General features: G+C 48.1%; 1 protein-coding gene across 2 annotated transcripts in view; it reads right to left on the bottom strand.

Moving 5' to 3' along the window:
- The window catches only part of LOC136582458 (catalase-like), a 64,946-nt gene that overhangs the window by 12,375 nt on the left and 29,380 nt on the right, over positions 1–23,191 (bottom strand). For both annotated transcript variants that reach the window (XM_066583510.1, XM_066583511.1), the window contains exons 11-12: positions 21,228–21,335; positions 20,613–20,693 (exon numbers count right to left, since the gene is read on the bottom strand). In XM_066583510.1, coding sequence (XP_066439607.1) covers positions 20,613–20,693; positions 21,228–21,335 — 189 coding nt within the window. The remainder of the gene's footprint in view (positions 1–20,612; positions 20,694–21,227; positions 21,336–23,191) is intronic.

Here is a 23,191-nt window from a genome sequence, read left to right on the forward strand (position 1 = left end):
GGGTCCCGAGCGACGGACCCCAGCTGATCAACTATTGTTGACCTATCCTGAGGAAAGGTCATGACTAGTATTCTCCATGGGAAACCCCTTTAAGCAAGAATCAAAAGTAGTATTTATTTCCATATGTTAAAGGAGCTGTACCATGATTACAATTTATCCCCTATACACAGGAGAGGGGAACAACTTGCTGATTTGTGGGGGTCTTACAGCTGAAAACCTTGCTGAGCTTGAGAATGGGGGTCTTGTGTCCCCCATTCTCTTCTCTGTGGAGTTACTGCACTTTCTACTCCCCCCCCCTCCCTGCAGTGAGAAGGAGACTGAATGGAGCGCCAGTTGCTTCTCTGATTTTCAATGGGACTGCGATAGAGAGTATCCAATGTCACTAGGGCCAAGGGGGCCCCACTAAGTATTAACCTATGGAAATAAATACTACTTGTGGTTTTTGCTCAGCTGTCCGATCACTCTTGGTAGGACAGTGTATAGAGATGCCTGTAATTCAGCATTCACCATTATTACCAGCTTATTAATTACATACAATGTGTTGTCCCATTGATGTTGATGGGCGAACACACGGCCGGCCACCAGTAAGTAACTGTACGGCCAGTGTAGCAAAGTCTGACATACGACGTCACAAAGTAATACTTCTTTCAACACTGCGTCTATTCATGAGTTTATTTCAGAAGACCAAATATGTCCAACTTTACTTGTTTGGGGAGTGTATTGACTATATCTCCATACTGCACCGCAAATGATCCCCTCTCCCCCAACCATGTTAATTTCATGGTACTGTGGTGTCGCACTAATGGAGCTTGTAAAGGGTTAAACATCATGTGATGACATCATAATGGTCATACTTGTCTCCTAGCAACATCTAACTACATCACAATGTTCTTCTATGACATCACGGTTCCGTCCGCTATACTGCTCAGAGTTCTATCTGGCGTGGTCAGAGCTGTATTGGCGACTGTTGCGGACAGACGTGCGATTAAATACAGAGCGATTTTGCAGATTTTGCAGATATGGGATTAAGGGGAGGGAAAAAGCGGGATAGAGAGGAGCGAAAACCATCAGAGCCCCCGAAGAAGAGGCCATGTCGGGAGAAGGAGAGTGGCCAAGAGTCTGGAAAAGACAGGAGAAAGAGAGACAGGTCTGTGAGTTCCATCAACAGACCTGAGAAGAGGTTTAAGGAGTGCGTCTCAAGGAAAGCCGAGAAGCCAAGACCATCAGAGCCCCCAAAGAAGAGGCCATGTAGGGAGAAGGAGCGTGGCCAAGAGTCTGGAGAAGACAGGAGAAAGAGAGAAAGGTCTGTGAGTTCCATCAACAGACCTGAGAAGAGGTTTAAGGAGTGCGTCTCAAGGGAAGGCGAGGAGCCCAGGCCAGGACCGAGCACTGAGAGCCGACCGGTCAGAAGATGCACCAATATTAGGAAAAGATTCAACTTTATAAGTGTGATCGGCCAAGGCAGTTTCGGCAAAGTATCAAAGGCCATAGACAAGACGACCAATAAAGTCATGGCCATAAAAGAGGTCCTAAAGGAGTCATCAACACCAGAGGAGAGCCTTCACTTGGAGAACAGGATCCTCCAACTAGCGGCAGAAAGTCCCTTCCTGATGCACAGCCAACTGTCATTGGAGACCGCCAAGCAGTGGTATTTTGTGATGGAGTTTGCGTCCGGAGATCTGCATCGCCATCTGAAGAAGCACGGACCACTCCCTACTGACAGCGCCGCCTTCTACGCTGCCGAAATTACATCCGGCCTCCAATTTCTACATGCCAAGGGCTTCATCCATAGGGATCTTAAACCAGAAAATATTCTAATGGACAACAGCGGCCATCTAAAGATAGCGGACTTTGGCCTGGCGCTCAATCAGACCGAGGGCATTACAGAGTATGCCGGGACCCCTGGATACGTGGCCCCAGAGGTCCTCGCAGGCCAAACATATAATCTAGCCGCTGACTATTTTTCACTTGGGGTCATTATTTTCCAGCTGACAACCGGACGGCCGAGCTCCAGATGTAACATCGCAAATTTACAAAAATACCATCTTACTGCCGAAACTGAACAAATAATTAAGGAGCTTTTGTGCAAGGACCCAAGGAAACGGCTAGGAACCAATGGCTGCATAAGATCCCATCCCTTTTTTCAGGCTATTAATTGGAAAGAACTAGAAGAGCTCAAAATAACACCACCATATATACCATCAAAGTGAGGCCGGTATTACCATCTGCACCCTGGACCTCTGCCTTACACCTCGTGAACATCAATAGGACCAGTGCTACCATCTGCACCCCTTGTAACATCAGACGCACCCTAGACCTCTGCCTTATACCTCGTGAACATCAATAAGGATAGTGCTACCATCTGCACCCCTTGTAACATCAAAGGCACCCAGGACTTCTACTATAGATAACAGAAGAACATCAAAAAAGCTGGTGCTACCATCTGCACCGCTGTAACATCAAAAGCACCCAGAACATCTACCATTTATACCAATAGACCATCAATGAGGCTGGTGCTACCATCTGCATCCCCTGTAACATCAGAGGCACCTAGGACCTTGGCCATTTATACCAAGAGACCATCATTGAGGCTGGTGCTACCATCTGCATCCCCTGTAACATCAGAGGCACCCGGGACCTCTGCCTTTTATACCAAGAGACCATCAATGAGGCTGGTGCTACCATCTGCATCCCCTGTAACATCAGAGGCACCCAGGACCTCTGCCATTTACACCAAGAGACAATCAATGTGGCTGGTGCTACCATCTGCATCCCCTGTAACATCAGAAGTACCTAGGACCTCTGCCATTTATACCAAGAGACCATCAATGAGGCTGGTGCTACCATCTGCATCCCCTGTAACATCAGAAGCACCCAGGAGCTCTGCCATTTATACCAAGAGACAATCAATGTGGCTGGTGCTACCATCTGCATCCCCTGTAACATCAGAGGCACCTAGGACCTTGGCCATTTATACCAAGAGACCATCAATGAGGCTGGTGCTACCATCTGCATCCCCTGTAACATCAGAGGCACCCGGGACCTCTGCTATTTATACCAAGAGACCATCAATGAGGCTGGTGCTACCATCTGCATCCCCTGTAACCTCAGAGGCACCCGGGACCTCTGCCATTTATACTAGGAGACCATCAATGAGGCTGGTGCTACGATCTGCACCCCCTGTAACATCAGAGGCACCCGGGACTTCTGCCTTTTATACCAAGAGACCATCAATGAGGCTGGTGCTACCATCTGCATCCCCTGTAACATCAGAGGCACCCAGGACCTCTGTCATTTACACGAAGAGACCATCAATGAGGCTGGTGCTTCCATCTGCATCCCCTGTAACATCAGAAGTACCCAGGACCTCTGCCATTTATACCAAGAGACCATCAATGAGGCTGGTGCTACCATCTGCATCCCCTGTAACATCAGAAGCATCCAGGACCTCTGCCATTTATACCAAGAGACAATCAATGTGGCTGGTGCTACCATATGCATCCCCTGTAACATCAGAGGCACCCAGGACCTCTGCCATTTATACAAAGAGACCATCAATGAGGCTGGTGCTACCATCTGCATCCCCTGTAACATCAGAGGCACCCGGGACCTCTGCCATTTATTCCAAGAGATCATCAATGAGGCTGGTGCTACCATCTGCATCCCCTGTAACATCAGAAACACCCGGGACCTCTGCCATTTATACTAGGAGACCATCAATGAGGCTGGTGCTACCATCTGCATCCCCTGTAACATCAGAGGCACCTAGGACCTTGGCCATTTATACCAAGAGACCATCAATGAGGCTGGTGCTACCATCTGCATCCCCTGTAACATCAGAGGCACCCGGGACCACTGCCTTTTATAGCAAGAGACAATCAATGAGGCTGGTGCTACCATCTGCATCCTCTGTAACATCAGAGGCACCCAGGACCTCTGCCATTTACACCAAGAGACCATCAATGAGGCTGGTGCTACCATCTGCATCCCCTGTAACATCAGAGGCACCCAGGACCTCTGCCATTTATACAAAGAGACCATCAATGAGGCTGGTGCTACCATCTGCATCCCCTGTAACATCAGAGGCACCCGGGACCTCTGCCATTTATACCAAGAGACCATCAATGAGGCTGGTGCTACCATCTGCATTCCCTGTAACATCAGAGGCACCCGGGACCTCTGCCATTTATTCCAAGAGATCATTAATGAGGCTGGTGTTACCATCTGCATCCCCTGTAACATCAGAGGCACCCGGGACCTCTGCCATTTATACTAGGAGACCATCAATGAGGCTGGTGCTACCATCTGCATCCCCTGTAACATCAGAGGTACCCGGGACCTCTGCCATTTATACCAAGAGAACATCAATGAGGCTGCTGCTACCGTCTGCACCCCCTGTAACATCAGAGGCACCCGTGACCTCTGCCATTTATACCAAGAGACCATCAATGAGGCTGCTGCTACCGTCTGCACCCCCTGTAACATCAGAGGCACTCGGGACCTCTGCCTTTTATACCAAGAGACCATCAATGAGGCTGGTGCTACCATCTGCATCCCCTGTAACATCAGAGGCACCCAGGACCTCTGCCATTTACACCAAGAGACCATCAATGAGGCTGGTGCTTCCATCTGCATCCCCTGTAACATCAGAAGTACCCAGGACCTCTGCCATTTATACCAAGAGACCATCAATGAGGCTGGTGCTACCATCTGCATTCCCTGTAACATCAGAAGCACCCAGGACCTCTGCCATTTATACCAAGAGACAATCAATGTGGCTGGTGCTACCATCTGCATCCCCTGTAACATCAGAGGCACCCAGGACCTCTGCCATTTATACAAAGAGACCATCAATGAGGCTGGTGCTACCATCTGCATCCCCTGTAACATCAGAGGCACCCGGGACCTCTGCCATTTATACCAAGAGACCATCAGTGAAGCTGGTGCTACCAACTGCATCCCCTGTAACATCAGAGGCACCCGGGACCTCTGCCATTTATACCAAGAGACCATCAATGAGGCTGGTGCTACCATCTGCATCCCCTGTAACATCAGAGGCACCCGGGACCTCTGCCATTTATACCAAGAGACGATCAATGAGGCTGGTGCTACCATCTGCATCCCCTGTAACATCAGAGGCACCTGGGACCTCTGCCATTTATACCAAGAGACCATCAATGTGGCTGGTGCTACCATCTGCATCCCCTGTAACATCAGAGGCACCTGGGACCTCTGCCATTTATACCAAGAGACCATCAATGTGGCTGGTGCTACCATCTGCATCCCCTGTAACATCAGAGGCACCCAGGACCTCTGCCATTTATACCAAGAGACCATCAATGAGGCTGCTGCTACCGCCTGTACCCTTTGTAACATCAGAGGCACCTGGGACCTCTGCCATTTATACCAAGAGACCATCAGTGAAGCTGGTGCTACCAACTGCATCCCCTGTAACATCAGAGGCACCCGGGACCTCTGCCATTTATACCAAGAGACCATCAATGAGGCTGGTGCTACCATCTGCATCCCCTGTAACATCAGAGGCACCTGGGACCTCTGCCATTTATACCAAGAGACCATCAATGAGGCTGCTGCTACCGCCTGCACCCCCTGTAACATCAGAGGCACCTGGAACCTCTGCCATTTATACCAAGAGACCATCAATGAGGCTGCTGCTACCGTCTGCACCCCCTGTAACATCAGAGGCACCCGGGACCTCTGCCATTTATACCAAGAGACCATCAATGAGGCTGGTGCTACCATCTGCATCCCCTGTAACATCAGAGGCACCCGGGACCTCTGCCATTTACACCAAGAGACCATCAATGAGGCTGGTGCTACCATCTGCATCCCCTGTAACATCAGAGGCACCTGGGACCTCTGCCATTTATACCAAGAGACCATCAATGAGGCTGGTGCTACCGTCTGCATCCCTTGTCGTCCAAGCGAGAAAACTAACTAACTTACCACCAGACAAGGCTGCAGCCTACATTCCTCGCCCGGACCGCCAGGCTGCTGTTACAGGACCCTGCTGGGTAAGTACAGGACTGTAGACCTTCATGTATCCCGACCTTTACCGTTAACAGCCTTTATTAGACATACAGCTAACACAGGGCCCCCAATATCTAGAGCAATGCACTAAACCCCCGGCCTCAACTGATCTGACATCTGCAAACTACAAACTAGTCAAGGGGCCTCCCTGACCGGCACCAGACCCCATAACTGTAGATACCCCTATGCCGCACCTGGGTGAAACCGATGGTTTCTAATATTTCTGCCTTTAATTATTTCTTGCATTTTCTCCTACAGCTTACAGACAATGGATAAGACTGAAGTAAGCCGGACAAGAAGCGAACACTCAGCTGCCCAGCCGGCGCTACAGAACCCAGAGCAGGAAGACCGCGCCATGGAGCGTCCCTGGAACCAGAGCGCTTTACCCCTCCACCACTCAGACCGCGCCATGGAGCGTCCCTGGAACCAGAGCGCTCTACCCCTCCACTACTATTCCTGGAGACCGGGATGGTGACCTGCGGAGGGACAACATCTGGGTTCACTGCGGACCGAGAAGACACTTAATAAACTTTTCTTCTTCCTCTTGCTGCCAACCGGCGGTAATACAGGGAGGAGATATTAATAAATACTAGTTCTAAACTAACCGACTATTCCAATTATTGGTTGTTGGGGAACAGTTCTATCTGGTGTGAAATAAGACATGAAGGCAGCAAGAACAACCGGACCGGGCTGCTTGTTTGTCGCCATCTTCACATCCCTTAAAGGGGTATTCCCCTCTCAGATGTTTTATGGCTACCACAGCTCCTCTGGGACCCGCACCCATTTCCTAATCTGGACCCTGAACTCGGTAGTCGGGAAGGGGGGGGGGGAGGTTAAGAGGACTGAAACAGCTGTTCCTGTAGCTCCACTATAAGGGCTCCCACCCACTGGCGATATTTTCTTTCTTGCGCTGCGAGAGCACGAGAAAAATCTCACATCGCAGCGCAAGAAAGAGGCCGGTATAGAATCGGCATATTGCAAATGGTTTCAATGGGGCTAGTGACAGCAGCGATAGCCCCATTGAAAGCATAGGAAGAATGCCGCGGACTTCTGCCACAGCTGTGGCAGGAGTTTCCTTCATCCCCGCGGAGACCGCCGGGATAACGGAATCCTCTGCCACAGCTGTCACAGCTGTGGCAGAAGTCCCGGGCATTGTATTCCATTGCTTTCAATGGGATCGGCACAGCTGCCTATCCCATTGAAAGCACTGGTTTGGCAAGCCCCGTGGAATGATTATTGGGGAAGGGCTTAAAATATAAGCCCTTCCCCGATAATCGGCCAAAAGCGTGAAAATTTTTTTTTTAAATTATACTCACCTCTCCTGCTCTCAGCCGCGTCCTCCCGCTGGCTCACCGGCACTGCTATTGAGCTCTTTCAGCAGTCGAGGATTTAAAAATCCCCGCCTCCTGAAAGGGCTGTGCAGATTGGCTGAGGGCTCAGCCAATAGCAGCTACTGCTTAGCTATTGGCTGAGCGCTCAGCCAATCACACATAGCCCTTAGCTATTCATTCATGAATAGCTATATCTTAGCTATAACAGCTACACTGTTCCTGTGACTTGGGAGCTGCAGAGAGAACACAACCAACTCTGCTACATTGTAGGCAGGACTCTATGGGAGTTATGGGAACAGTGCAGCGGAGCCCAGCCTGGCAGTTCTCGTCAGCCCAGATACCCGGCCTCCTCATATTCATCTCAGTTATGTTTGGCCAACATGGGAACATGCCTTTAATGAAAGGAAAAAAATGATGCTCCACGTCTTATACGGTGCAGATTGTGAACGCTCCACCATGAAGTGTCAGGAAAAAAGCCAAGTGACTCCATAAGACGGAGCCGTTCTGCAGACTTCCCAACTTCTGGACAATGAGAAGAGGGAACTTTTAGTGTCACGTGTAGCGTGGCAAACATGGTCAACATTTTTATAAATGATCTGGAGGAGGGAATTGATGGGAAACTGATCAAATTTGCTGACGACACAAAGCTAGGAGGGATAGCTAACACTAGGGAAGAGAGAGAGTATTCAAAAAGATCTAGAAAAGCTTGCACAGTGGGCAGCAACTAACAGAATGGTATTTAACAAGGAGAAATGCAAAGTCCTACATCTGGGCAAGAAAAATGAAAAAAGCACATACAGAATGGGAGGAATTGGGCTAAGCAGCAGCACATGTGAAAAGGACCTGGGTATACTAATAGATCATAGACTGAACATGAGTCAACAGTGTGATGCACACAATCACAGAAAATGGCCATATACCTACTGACTAAGGAGGGCAGATAGCTACATCCCCTGAGCATGCAGGTAGCAAACTACCAAATAAGGGAGCTAATTACACCTGTGCAGGACACCAATGAGACACCACTCACACAGCCTCTTAATGTAGAGGGGGTGGCTGCTTGGTGTATACTCCCACACAGAGTGGATACAGAATCCCACACCTTCTGATACGTGTAGTCCACCATGCAGACCAGCAACCTATCAATCACACCATAGTTCAGCGGGTTGCCCTGCACCTCAACAAATGAAACACATTGGTACTGCCACCCTGGGCTCTCCCTGTTTTTTTTTAAGCCCATGGTGGACCACATGGGAAGTCAAGTGTCGTCATTCCAGTCTGCGGAATATCAGTGAGCACTTGAAGATTAATGGTGACTTTAATGTATTTGGGGTGGTGCAGATCAAGGGGTTCAGTAACACAGGCACCGGTCTCCTGGTTTCATGGGAGAAGAGCTGAAGGAGATTACCACCAACAGGGAAAGCCTGTGCTGTAATGTGACCAATCCCACTTGACGTCATTGTTGGGTGGGTGGTATCATCCGGAAGCATGGAGGGGTCTGTGTTCAAGGAGAGCCACATTGAGGATGTAACTTGTAGCCTCACATAATGTGTTTTTCCATTTCCGTCAGCATGTATTTTGTGATATACAACATGTATATACTACACCCGGTATACACGATCCTACCAAAAGTAATTGGACACTTAAAGGGGTTTTCCAACAAGAATACTACTGATGACCGATCCTCAGGATAGGTCATCAATAGTTGATAGGCTGGGGTCCGTCGCTCAGGACCCCAACCGATCAGCTGAGCGGGAGCATGCTGTCAGCGCCGTAAATACACAGAGATCGGAGCGGAAGTTTCCGCGCCGACCTTTGTATAGTGGCCGGCACCTGTAACTGCAGGCACTGCTTTCATTGAAATCAATGCGGTCTGCCTACAGTTACAAGCGCTGGCCACTACATAGAGGTCAGCGTGGAGACTTCCACTACTTCAGCTCCAACCCCGGTGTATTTGCACCCGCTCAGCCGACCGGTTTGGGTCCCGAGCGACGGACCCCAGCCGATCAACTATTGTTGACCTATCCTGAGGAAAGGTCATGACTAGTATTCTCCATGGGAAACCCCTTTAAGCAAGAATCAAAAGTAGTATTTATTTCCATATGTTAAAGGAGCTGTACCACGATTACAATGTATCCCCTATACACAGGAGAGGGGAGCAACTTGCTGATTTGTGGGGGTCTTACAGCTGAAAACCTTGCTGAGCTTGAGAATGGGGGTCTTGTGTCCCCCATTCTCTTCTCTGTGGAGTTACTGCACTTTCTACTCCCCCACTTCCCTGCAGTGAGAAGGAGACTGAATGGAGCGCCAGTTGCTTCTCTGATTTTCAATGGGACTGCGATAGAGAGTATCCAATGTCACTAGGGCCAAGGGGGCCCCACTAAGTATTAACCTATGGAAATAAATACTACTTGTGGTTTTTGCTCAGGTGTCCGATCACTCTTGGTAGGACAGTGTATAGAGATGCCTGTAATTCAGCATTCACCATTATTACCAGCTTATTAATTACATACAATGTGTTGTCCCATTGATGTTGATGGGCGAACACATGGCCGGCCGCCAGTAAGTAACTGTACGGCCAGTGCAGCAAAGTCTGACATACGACGTTACAAAGTAATACTTCTTTCAACACTGCGTCTATTCATGAGTTTATTTCAGAAGACCAAATATGTCCAACTTTACCTGTTTGGGGAGTGTATTGACTATATCTCCATACTGCACCGCAAATGATCCCCTCTCCCCCAACCATGTTAATTTCATGGTACTGTGGTGTCGCACTAATGGAGCTTGTAAAGGGTTAAACATCATGTGATGACATCATAATGGTCATACTGGTCTCCTAGCAACATCTAACTACATCACAATGTTCTTCTATGACATCACGGTTCCGTCCACTATGCTGCTCAGAGTTCTATCTGGCGTGGTCAGAGCTGTATTGGCGACTGTTGCGGACAGACGTGCGATTAAATACAGAGCGATTTTGCAGATTTTGCAGATATGGGATTAAGGGGAGGGAAAAAGCGGGATAGAGAGGAGCGAAAACCATCAGAGCCCCCGAAGAAGAGGCCATGTCGGGAGAAGGAGAGTGGCCAAGAGTCTGGAAAAGACAGGAGAAAGAGAGACAGGTCTGTGAGTTCCATCAACAGACCTGAGAAGAGGTTTAAGGAGTGCGTCTCAAGGAAAGCCGAGAAGCCAAGACCATCAGAGCCCCCAAAGAAGAGGCCATGTCGGGAGAAGGAGCGTGGCCAAGAGTCTGGAGAAGACAGGAGAAAGAGAGAAAGGTCTGTGAGTTCCATCAACAGACCTGAGAAGAGGTTTAAGGAGTGCGTCTCAAGGGAAGGTGAGGAGCCCAGGCCAGGACCGAGCACTGAGAGCCGACCGGTCAGAAGATGCACCAATATTAGGAAAAGATTCAACTTTATAAGTGTGATCGGCCAAGGCAGTTTCGGCAAAGTATCAAAGGCCATAGACAAGACGACCAATAAAGTCATGGCCATAAAAGAGGTCCTAAAGGAGTCATCAACACCAGAGGAGAGCCTTCACTTGGAGAACAGGATCCTCCAACTAGCGGCAGAAAGTCCCTTCCTGATGCACAGCCAACTGTCATTGGAGACCGCCAAGCAGTGGTATTTTGTGATGGAGTTTGCGTCCGGAGATCTGCATCGCCATCTGAAGAAGCACGGACCACTCCCTACTGACAGCGCCGCCTTCTACGCTGCCGAAATTACATCCGGCCTCCAATTTCTACATGCCAAGGGCTTCATCCATAGGGATCTTAAACCAGAAAATATTCTAATGGACAACAGCGGCCATCTAAAGATAGCGGACTTTGGCCTGGCGCTCAATCAGACCGAGGGCATTACAGAGTATGCCGGGACCCCTGGATACGTGGCCCCAGAGGTCCTCGCAGGCCAAACATATAATCTAGCCGCTGACTATTTTTCACTTGGGGTCATTATTTTCCAGCTGACAACCGGACGGCCGAGCTCCAGATGTAACATCGCAAATTTACAAAAATACCATCTTACTGCCGAAACTGAACAAATAATTAAGGAGCTTTTGTGCAAGGACCCAAGGAAACGGCTAGGAACCAACGGCTGCATAAGATCCCATCCCTTTTTTCAGGCTATTAATTGGAAAGAACTAGAAGAGCTCAAAATAACACCACCATATATACCATCAAAGTGAGGCCGGTATTACCATCTGCACCCTGGACCTCTGCCTTATACCTCGTGAACATCAATAGGACCAGTGCTACCATCTGCACCCCTTGTAACATCAGACGCACCCTAGACCTCTGCCTTATACCTCGTGAACATCAATAAGGATAGTGCTACCATCTGCACCCCTTGTAACATCAAAGGCACCCAGGACTTCTACTATAGATAACAGAAGAACATCAAAAAAGCTGGTGCTACCATCTGCACCGCTGTAACATCAAAAGCACCCAGAACATCTACCATTTATACCAATAGACCATCAATGAGGCTGGTGCTACCATCTGCATCCCCTGTAACATCAGAGGCACCTAGGACCTTGGCCATTTATACCAAGAGACCATCATTGAGGCTGGTGCTACCATCTGCATCCCCTGTAACATCAGAGGCACCCGGGACCTCTGCCTTTTATACCAAGAGACCATCAATGAGGCTGGTGCTACCATCTGCATCCCCTGTAACATCAGAGGCACCCAGGACCTCTGCCATTTACACCAAGAGACAATCAATGTGGCTGGTGCTACCATCTGCATCCCCTGTAACATCAGAAGTACCTAGGACCTTGGCCATTTATACCAAGAGACAATCAATGTGGCTGGTGCTACCATCTGCATCCCCTGTAACATCAGAGGCACCCGGGACCTCTGCCATTTATACCAAGAGACCATCAATGAGGCTGGTGCTACCATCTGCACCCCTGTAACATCAAAAGCACCCAGAACATCTACCATTTATACCAATAGACCATCAATGAGGCTGGTGCTACCATCTGCATCCCCTGTAAAATCAGAGGCACCTAGGACCTTGACCATTTATACCAAGAGACCATCAATGAGGCTGGTGCTACCATCTGCATCCCCTGTAACATCAGAGGCACCCGGGACCTATGCCATTTACACCAAGAGACCATCAATGAGGCTGGTGCTTCCATCTGCATCCCCTGTAACATCAGACGTACCCAGAACCTCTGCCATTTCTACCAAGAGACCATCAATGAGGCTGGTGCTACCATCTGCATCCCCTGTAACATCAGAAGCACCCAGGACCTCTGCCATTTATACCAAGAGACAATCAATGTGGCTGGTGCTACCATCTGCATCCCCTGTAACATTAGAGGCACCCAGGACCTCTGCCATTTATACCAAGAGACCATCAATGAGGCTGGTGCTACCATCTGCATCCCCTGTAACATCAGAGGCACCCGGGACCTCTGCCATTTATACCAAGAGACCATCAATGAGGCTGGTGCTACCATCTGCATCCTTTTTAACATCAGAGGTACCCGGGACCTCTGCCATTTATACCAAGAGACCATCAATGAGGCTGGTGCTACCATCTGCATCCCCTGTAACATCAGAGGCACCCGGGACCTCTGCCATTTATACCAAGAGACCATCAATGAGGCTGGTGCTACCGTCTGCACCCCCTGTAACATCAGAGGCACCCGGGACCTCCGCCATTTATACCAAGAGACCATCAATGAGGCTGGTGCTACCATCTGCATCCCCTGTAACATCAGAGGCACCTGGGACCTCTGCCATTTATACCAAGAGACCATCAATGAGGCTGGTGCTACCGTCTGCATCCCCTGTAACATCAGAGGCACCCGGGACCTCTGCCATTTATACCAAGAGACCATCAATGAGGCTGGTGCTACCATCTGCATCCCCTGTAACATCAGAGGCACCCGGGACCTCTGCCATTTATACCAAGAGACCATCAATGAGGTTGGTGCTACCATCTGCATCCCCTGTAATATCAGAGGCACCCGGGACCTCTGCCATTTATACCAAGAGACCATCAATAAGGCTGGTGCTACCATCTGCACCCTTTATAACATCAGAGGCACCCGGGACCTCTGCCATTTATACCAAGAGACCATCAATGAGGCTGGTGCTACCATCTGCATCACCTGTAACATCAGAGGCACCTGGGACCTCTGCCATTTATACCAAGAGACCATCAATGAGGCTGGTGCTACCATCTGCATCCCCTGTAACATCAGAGGCACCCGGGACCTCTGCCATTTATACCAAGAGACCATCAATGAGGCTGGTGCTACCATCTGCATCCCCTGTAACATCAGCGGCACCCGGGACCTCTGCCATTTATACCAAGAGATCATCAATGAGGCTGGTGCTACCATCTGCACCCCCTGTAACATCAGAGGCACCCGGGACCTGTGCCATTTATACCAAGAGACCATCAATGAGGCTGGTGCTACCATCTGCATCCCCTGTAACATCAGAGGCACCCGGGACCTCTGCCATTTATTCCAAGAGACCATCAATGAGGCTGGTGCTACCGTCTGCATCCCTCGTCGTCCAAGCGAGAAAACTAACTAACTTACCACCAGACAAGGCTGCAGCCTACATTCCTCGCCCGGACCGCCAGGCTGCTGTTACAGGACCCTGCTGGGTAAGTACAGGACTGTAGACCTTCATGTATCCAGACCTTTACCGTTAACACTCTTTATTAGACATACAGCTAACACAGGGCCCCCAATATCTAGAGCAATGGACTAAACCCCTGGCCTCAACTGATCTGACATCTGCACACTACAAACTAGTCAAGGGGCCTCCCTGACCGGCACCAGACCCCATAACTGTAGATACCCCTATGCCGAACCTGGGTGAAACCGATGGTTTCCAATATTTCTGCCTTTAATTATTTCTTGCATTTTCTCCCACAGCTTACAGACATTGGATAAGACTGAAGTAAGCCGGACAAGAAGCGAACACTCAGCTGCCCAGCCGGCGCTACAGAGCCCAGAGCAGGAAGACCGCGCCATGGAGCGTCCCTGGAACCAGAGCGCTCTACCCCTCCACTACTATTTCTGGAGACTGGGATGGTGACCTGCGGAGGACAACATCTGGGTTCACTGCGGACCGAGAAGACACTTCATAAACTTTTCTTCTTCCTCTTGCTGCCAACCGGCGGTAATACAGGGAGGAGATATTAATAAATACTAGTTCTAAACTAACCGACTATTCCAATTATTGGTGGTTGGGAAACAGTTCTATCTGGTGTGAAATAAGACATGAAGGCAGCAAGAACCACCGGACCGGGCTGCTTGTTTGTCGCCATCTTCACATCCCTTAAAGGGGTATTCCCCTCTCAGATGTTTTATGGCTACCACAGCTCCTCTGGGACCCGCACCCATTTCCTAATCTGGACCCTGAACTCGGTAGTCGGGAAGGGGGGGGGGGAGGTTAAGAGGACTGAAACAGCTGTTCCTGTAGCTCCACTATAAGGGCTCCCACCCACTGGCGATATTTTCTTTCTTGCGCTGCGAGAGAAAGAGAAAAATCTCGCATCGCAGCGCAAGAAAGAGGCCGGTATAGAACCGGCATATTGCAAATGGTTTCAATGGGGCTAGTGACAGCAGCGCTAGCCCCATTGAAAGCATAGGAAGAATGCCGCGGACTTCTGCCACAGCTGTGGCAGGAGTTTCCTTCATCCCCGCGGAGACCGCCGGGATGAAGGAATCCTCTGCCACAGCTGTCACAGCTGTGGCAGAAGTCCCGGGCATTGTATTCCATTGCTTTCAATGGGATCGGCACAGCTGCCTATCCCATTGAAAGCACTGCTTTGGCTACCCCGTGGAATGATTATTGGGGAAGGGCTTAAAATATAAGTCCTTCCCCGATAATCGGCCAAAAGTGTGAAATTTTTTTTTTTAAATTATACTCACCTCTCCTGCTCTCAGCCGCGTCCTCCCGCTGGCTCCCCAGCACTGCTATTGAGCTCTTTCAGCAGTCGAGGATTTAAAAATCCTCGCCTCCTGAAAGGGCTGTGCAGATTGGCTGAGGGCTCAGCCAATAGCAGCTACTGCTTAGCTATTGGCTGAGCGCTCAGCCAATCACACATAGCCCTTAGCTATTCCTTCATGAATAGCTATATCTTAGCTATAACAGCTACACTGTTCCTGTGACTTGGGAGCTGCAGAGACAACACAACCAACTCTGCTACATTGTAGGCAGGACTCTATGGGAGTTATGGGAACAGTGCAGCGGAGCCCAGCCTGGCAGTTCTCGTCAGCCCAGATACCCGGCCTCCTCATATTCATCTCAGTTATGTTTGGCCAACATGGGAACATGCCTTTAATGGAAGGGAAAAAAATGATGCTCCACTTCTTATACGGTGCAGATTGTGAACGCTCCACCATGAAGTGTCAGGAAAAAAGCCAAGTGACTCCATAAGACGGAGCCGCTCTGCAGACTTCCCAACTGCTGGACAATGAGAAGAGGGAACTTTTAGTGTCATGTGTAGCGTGGCAAAGGTTTTCCATTTGGCCACACGCCTTCTGTGCTAAGCCACACCCTTTGTGCCCCGCAGTGGTCATGCCTTCCAATCATCCCGGATAATACATGACAGTTACAGATTTGGAACGCTGTCCTGCAGTCCCGGGTGGCAGGAGGTTTGTCCCGTCACCAATCTAAGGGCCCTTTTACACGGACAGCCAGCAGGAATCTCAATGATTACCATTCAGTGTAAATGCACGACCGGACTGAACGGCGAATGAGAATTTGTTCGCTTCTCATTCATCGTTCAGTTTCTGCATGCATAAAACTGAACTACGGATCGGCGTGTAAACAGACCATTGGTCATTCATAAATGACTGCCTGTTTACGGTTAATGGAGGAGGGCTGGCATGTTTCCCGGCTGTTCCGCCTCCATTCACTGAGCGATGGTCATTCTTGTGTAAAAGCACAGAAACTATTATCCCTAGGACGACCTGCCTGGCATCTGCGCCCAATAGGTCATCCCGTGTGAAAGCCGCCTTACTCACTTGTAGTCCCAGTCCAGCAGCAGCTGCTGTAATCTGTGTCACCCCTGACATCTCCCCGGTGTCTGCACTCCTGTATGCTGATGCCCGGGAAAGTGAGATCAGGGGTCACATTGATTACACCAGCGACTACCGGACCACAACTACAAGTGAATTTTGTTTATGGGGTTGCTGCGGCTGGAAATACACTATGGGGGGTCCCTATTAAGGCAGGGGCTACTAATGGGGGTCGCTATTACTGCTGGAGCGATTATGGGGAAAATAATATTAGGACCATTTCTTACATTTGGCCATGCCCCTTTGTGCTAAGACCTGACATAACCTCATGAGAGGTGTGCTGTCTTTCAGGTGCACAAATTAAAGATGTGTACATGCTGTTTAATAATTTGTTCAAACATCTTTTCCGGTATAGAAGTCAGACTCACAGGCCTGTAGTTTCCTGGATCCACCTTCTTACTTTATTTGGAGATGGGGACAACATTTGTCCCTATCCAGTCTTCTGGAACTTCCTCTGTTTTCCATGAGTTTTCAAACATTATGGGGAGTGGTTCACTGGGAGGATGGATGACAATACCACATGTGCTCTTAGTTCCTTCACTTCTTTCTGAGATCTTTAAAGTCTCTGCAAATAGTTCCAATGTCCTTTGATAGGCTATCAAGACACTTCAATCTTACAGACCACTACCCATTCCTACTAATACATGTAGGGACAAATAACACGGCAAAAAAGGGCATTGGAGCTATCTGCAGAGACTTTAAAGAAATCAGAAAGACGAGAAGGAACTAAGAGCACATGTGGTCTTATCATCCATCCTCCCGGTGAATCACTCGCCATAATCTTTGAAAATTCATGGAGAACAGAGGAAGTTCCAGAAGACTGGATAGGGACAAATGTTGTCCCCATGTCAAAATAAGGTACGAAGGTGGATCCAGAAAACTACAGGCCTGTGAGCCTGACTTCTATACCGGAAAAGATGTTTGAACAAATTATTAAACAGCATGTATGCAAGTACTTGGATGAAAATGGAGTAATTAACAAGAGCCAGCATTGGTTTGTAACAAACTAGTCATGCCAGACAAATCTAATTTCCTTCTATGATAGTATCACTGACTGGGTTGATCAGGGAAATGCGGTGGATATAGTATATGTTGACTTTAGTAAAGCATCTGACAAAGTATCTCCTATCATAATTATTGAAAGAAATGACTAAATATGGGATTGACAAAGTAACTGTTAGGTGGATTCACAACAGGCTGAGTGATTGTACTCAGAGTGGTCATAAATGGCTGCACATCCAAGTGGAAGAATGTATCAGGTGGGGTACCACAAGGCTCTGTCCTAGGCCCAGTGTTGGTCAACGTTATTATAAATGATCTGGATGAGGGAATTGATGGGAAACTGATGAAATCTGCAGACGACACAAAGCTAGGAAGGATAGCTAATACTAGGGGAGAAAGCGAGAGTATTCAAAAAGATCTAGAAAAGCTTGAACAGTGGGCAGCAACTAACAGAATGGTATTTAACAGGGAGAAATGCAAAGTTTTACATCTGGGCAAGAAAAATGAAAAAAAAAAAACCACATACATAATGGGAGGAATTGGGCTAAGCAACAGCACATGTGAAAAAGACCTGGGTATACAAATAGATCATAGACTGAACATGAGTCAACAGTGTGATGCACACAATCACAGAAAATGGCCATATACTTACTAAGGAGTGCAATCAGCTGCATCTCCTCAGCATGCAGGTAGCAAACTACTAAATGAGGGAGCTAATTACTCCTGTGAGGGACACCTGATGAGACATGTAGTTCACCATGCAGACCAGCAACCTATTAATGACGCCATAATAGTTCAGCGGGTTGCCCTGCACCTTAACAAGTGAACCACATTGGTACTGCCACCCTGGGCTCTCCCTGGTGTTTTAAAGCCCAAGGGGGACTACATGTATCAGATGGTCTGGTACTCTGTATCTACTCTGTGTGGGAGTATACACCAAGCAGCTACCCCCCTCTGCATTAACCCTTTCCAATCCACTGTCTGATGTCTAAAGACATTCTGATTGAAGGCTGTTTAGCTCCAATGTCGGAAGACGTCCGGCAGGGTATTCTTATTGTAGATTATTGGCCGCTCTGTTGTCGGAGGCCTCTCCAGCATGTCACATACCGCAGTACCGGCTCTAGCCAGCAGATGGCGCCATTGTATAATGGCAGAAAGAGAAAGCCCCCTAGGAAATCCTGAATCCAAAATTGGATTGCAAAGGGTTAAGAGGCTGTGTGAGTGGTGTCTCATCGGTGTCCTGCACAGGTGTAATTAGCTCCCTCATTTAGTAGTTTGCTACCTGCATGCTGAGGGGATGCAGCTATCTGCCCTCCTTAGTCAGTAAGTATATGGCAATGTTCTGCGATTGTTTGTTTTTAGATTTGCCCTTCTGTAACGTAACAATGTGATGCAGCAGCAAAAAAAGGCAAACACAATTCTGGGATGTATTGAGAGAAGCATAGCGTCTAGATCACGTGAGGTCATTATCCCCTCTACTCTTCCCTAGTCAGACCTCATCTGGAATACTGGGTGCAGTTCTGGGCACCCCACATTAAAAAAGACATATACAAACTGGAGCAAGTTCAGAGAAGTTACCAAGATGGTGAGCGGTCTGCAAATCATGTCCTATGAGGAACGGTTAAAGGATCTGGGAATGTTTAGCTTGCAGAAGAGAAGGCTGAGAGGAGACTTAATAGCTGTCTACAAATATCTGAAGGGCTGTCACACTGCAGAGGGATCAGCCCTATTCTCATCTGCACAAGGTAAGACTAGAAGCCTTGTTTTCCCTTCCCTCTCCCCAATAATTTTTTTCTCCTTTGCTGTAGATCTCATTTAGATTCTATTCAAATATCATAAAAATATCTCACCTTCTTATCATATGAGGGATATTTACTACCAGTATTCCTAGGACTAATTTTAAGTAGCCTGAGTTTATTTTGATTTGGATTATGGGGACACCTGCTGGGGAAAGAATGAACTGCAGAATAGAATCCTAGAATGCTAGACTGGTAGAGTTGAAGGGACCTCCAGGGTCATCGGGTCCGACCCCCTGCTCAGTGCAGGATCACTAAATCATCCCAGGCAGATGTTGCCGGCCTCTGAAGACTTCCATTGAAGGATAACTATTACTAGATTGTATTTGCTTCTAAGTATTACTGTAACACTCATGTATCTATTTATTCTCAAACGTGTCTTCATTTTATCTCCTATACTTTACTACTTTTTAGTTCACCAGGGGGCAGACAACGCAGGGAAGGTTCTCCTAATTATTAACTTTCACAATGATTAAAGAGTACCTGAGTTTTCCACAAGTTTTCTACAATCCCCCAGGCTCTCCTCACCCTCATGTGCTGCTGTTTACACCCCGTTTTATGTCTATAACATCTGATTTTCAGCTGGTCTTCTCCATTTTTCGTTTCTTCTGCTGTTAGCAATACACGTTGAAGCAGGGGATGTGTAAGTAGCCCAGCATTCTGCCAGTAGTTCACTGTCCTGACTTCCTTGCCGTTACTTGGTACGCTGCATTACGCTGTCTCTGGTCGAATTAGCAGGGAGTGGTATCTGAATACTTACCCCTCTGCTTTCCCAGGACGATCAGGCATTTATGGGCCATTTACGCAGGATGACTATTGCACAAAATTAGTATGCATGAACGAAAATGCGTGATAATCGTTACGTCTAAATGCAGTCATTTAGCCAACAGTCGTTCTAGGTAAACCCACTATTACAGACATTCTGGTCAAATGGTTAATAAGCCCACTATAATGTGTGTGCAATGTGTGCAGACAGACAGACACCTACAGGCTGTAACAGCAGGGAAGGCAGACACTGTGCAGATCCTTATCACAGTGTCTGCAGATCTGTCAGCCTACAGCCTGTGAGTACAGAGCAACGTCATTCTATCCCTGTTACTACAAAAGCTCTGCACCCAAAACCAGAAAGTAGATTGCAGAGACACTGGAAGGGAGCCCCCTAGTGGCGGCCACTTCAAATGGGATTTACAACGGCAAAGCAGCAACATTTTTAACGTAGAAATTATGATATTAAGAGAAACTAGCAGAGGAGCAGAAATTGTTCAAAACTTGTTCAAACTGAGGTTACAGGTGGAGCACCTGTAACCTCAGCTCAGGGGTAATTCATTTAGGTAGGGGGTAATTGGCATAAAGCACCAGTCTATGTTACCTGCTTGACTCTTGCCAGTTTATCCAGCTCGGCCTGCACTCGCCGCCCATAATTAAGATGCACGTCTGTGAAGTTCTTCACCTGCAAATACAAATCCATGTTAGCAAGCACAGAAGTCATCCAGATTCTAAGTTGGACCTTCTTAGTAACACGCCAGAAGTCATGGGATAGCGGTATGTAAACTGACGATGAAGTGGCATTACATTAAGTGACACTTGAGGACACCTGCACCTGTATAAGTTGTGAGGGGTTATCTCGTGAGGGTGAACACCGGCCAGAGGGCTCATGGGAAGGTGACATGAATTATCGGAGTTGGGGCGAGCCATGGTAGTGGGCGCCAGATGGATGGGACGTGCCATCTCCAAAATTGTGCGGGCATTTATCATTCCTCGATCTGAAGTGTCACGTGTCCCAGGAATAAGTCATAGAAGGCATTACCACCCATAATAATAAGTCACCGCCTATTGGTAATGGCTGTTTTCTGCAGTGTTGGCTGAGTCCCAGCCATGATCCAAATCCACCTCCATCCCATTAAAGGCAGCCTGTTTCTCTTTCCCTCCCCTATGCTTTACACTGCAGCTCTCCCAGGTGGCCTAGATTTTCATTGTAGCTTACCGCTCTCTTCTGAATGAAAAGTTGAGCTCCAGACAAGCTTTCTGCGATGTTCTCACAAAGCCTCTGCCGTTCCTCTTCTGACATATCTTCACAGTACATTTTTCTCACCTGGTAAGAGACCCAGAACAACAGACTTGTGGGAGCAGGACTGCAGGGAGATCAGCCTACGGTCAGCGCATAACCGAAACAACCCCTCCAAGTAGGCGAAGACCACCTACTGACATGACCTAGATCACCCCAATCCCCAACACTGAACAGGACCGGTCCTTCCAGCCTTAGGACCAGTCTCCAAATACTAGTAGGCCTGCAAAACCCCAAGACCAGGTGCGTAAAACCGCAGATGCCCCACCTGAGGCAAAGTGTAAAATGGCGCCCCACCACCCAAAAAAACCTGTCATTTTACAGACATTAAAAGCACCAATACACAAGATACCCAACACGTATTTGAACCATTGAGACTTGTGTGAAGTGACAGAGTAACAGTGCCCCCAGTAGTAACAGTGCCCCCAGTAGTAACAGTGCCCCCAGTAGTAATAGGGCCCCATTAGTAGTCTTAGTAGTAATAGTGAACCTGTTGGTGGCCTCAGTAATTATAATGATCCTGTTAATAGCCCCGGTAGTAATATCGACCCTAGTAGTCCTCCCTGTAATAGTGGCCCCAGTAATAATAGTGATCCCCATTAGTGGCCCCAGTAGTAATAGTGATCCCTGTTAGTGGCCCCAGTTGTAATGTTGTCCTTCATTAGTGGCCACAGTAGTAATAGTGATCCCTTATAATGGCTCCAGTAGCAATAGTGACCCAAGTAATAATAGTGATCCCCATTAGTGGCCCCAGTAGTAATAGTGATTTCCATAGCGGCTCCAATAGTAATAGTGATCCCTGTTAGTGGCCCCAGTTGTAATGTTGTCCTTCATTAGTGGCCACAGTAGTAATAGTGATCCCTTATAGTGGCTCCAGTAGTAATAGTGACCCAAGTAATAATAGTGATCCCCATTAGTGGCCCCAGTAGTAATAGTGATTTCTATAGCGGCTCCAATAGTAATAGTGATCCCTGTTAGTGGCCCCAGTTGTAATGTTGTCTCCCATTAGTGGTCACAGTAGTAAGAGTGCATCCATTAGTTGCCATGGTAGCAATAGAGCCCCATTAGCGACTCCAGTAGTAATAGTAACCCCCAATAGTGACCCAAGTAATAATAGTGATACCCATTAGTGGCCCCATTAGTAATAGCACTACGTCTTAGTGGTCCTAGTAATAACAATGCCCCAGTTAGTGGTCCCAGTTGTAATAGTATCCCCATTAGTGGCCCCAGTATTAATAGTGATCCCTGTTAGTGGCCCCAGTTGTAATGTTGTCCCCCATTAGTGGTCCCAGTAGTAATAGTGACCCCCGTTAGTGGCCTCAGTAGTAATAGTGACTCTGTTAATGGTCCAAGTAGTAATATTGACCCTGATAGTGGCCCCAATAGTAATATTGATTGCGTTAGAGGCCTCAGTAGTAATTGTGACCCCATTAATGGTCTAAGTAGTAATATTGACTACGTTAATGGTCGCAATAGTAATAGAGACCTCCATAGTGGCTCCAGTAATAATTGTGATCCCTATTCGTGGCCCCAGTTGTAATAGTGCACTCCATTAGTGGTCCCAGTAGCAATAGTAATCCCCATTAGTGGTTCCAGTAGTAATAGCCCAAGTTTAAGTATGACCCTGTTAGGGGTGCCAATAGTAATAGTGACCCCTATTGATGGCCCCAGCAGCAATATTGACCCCATTAGTGGTCCAAGTAGTAATATTGACCCCAACAGTAATAATGACCATGTAGAAATATTGACCCTGTTAGTGGTCCCAATAGTAATAGTGGCCCTAGTATAATAGCGACTCCCATAGAGGCCTCATTAGTAATTATACCCCTTTTAGTCGCCCTAGTAGTAATAGTGACCCCGTAAACTCAAGTAGTACTATTGAC

This window comes from Eleutherodactylus coqui, chromosome 11 (assembly GCF_035609145.1).
Source record: "Eleutherodactylus coqui strain aEleCoq1 chromosome 11, aEleCoq1.hap1, whole genome shotgun sequence".
Taxonomy (NCBI): Eukaryota; Metazoa; Chordata; class Amphibia; order Anura; family Eleutherodactylidae; genus Eleutherodactylus; species Eleutherodactylus coqui.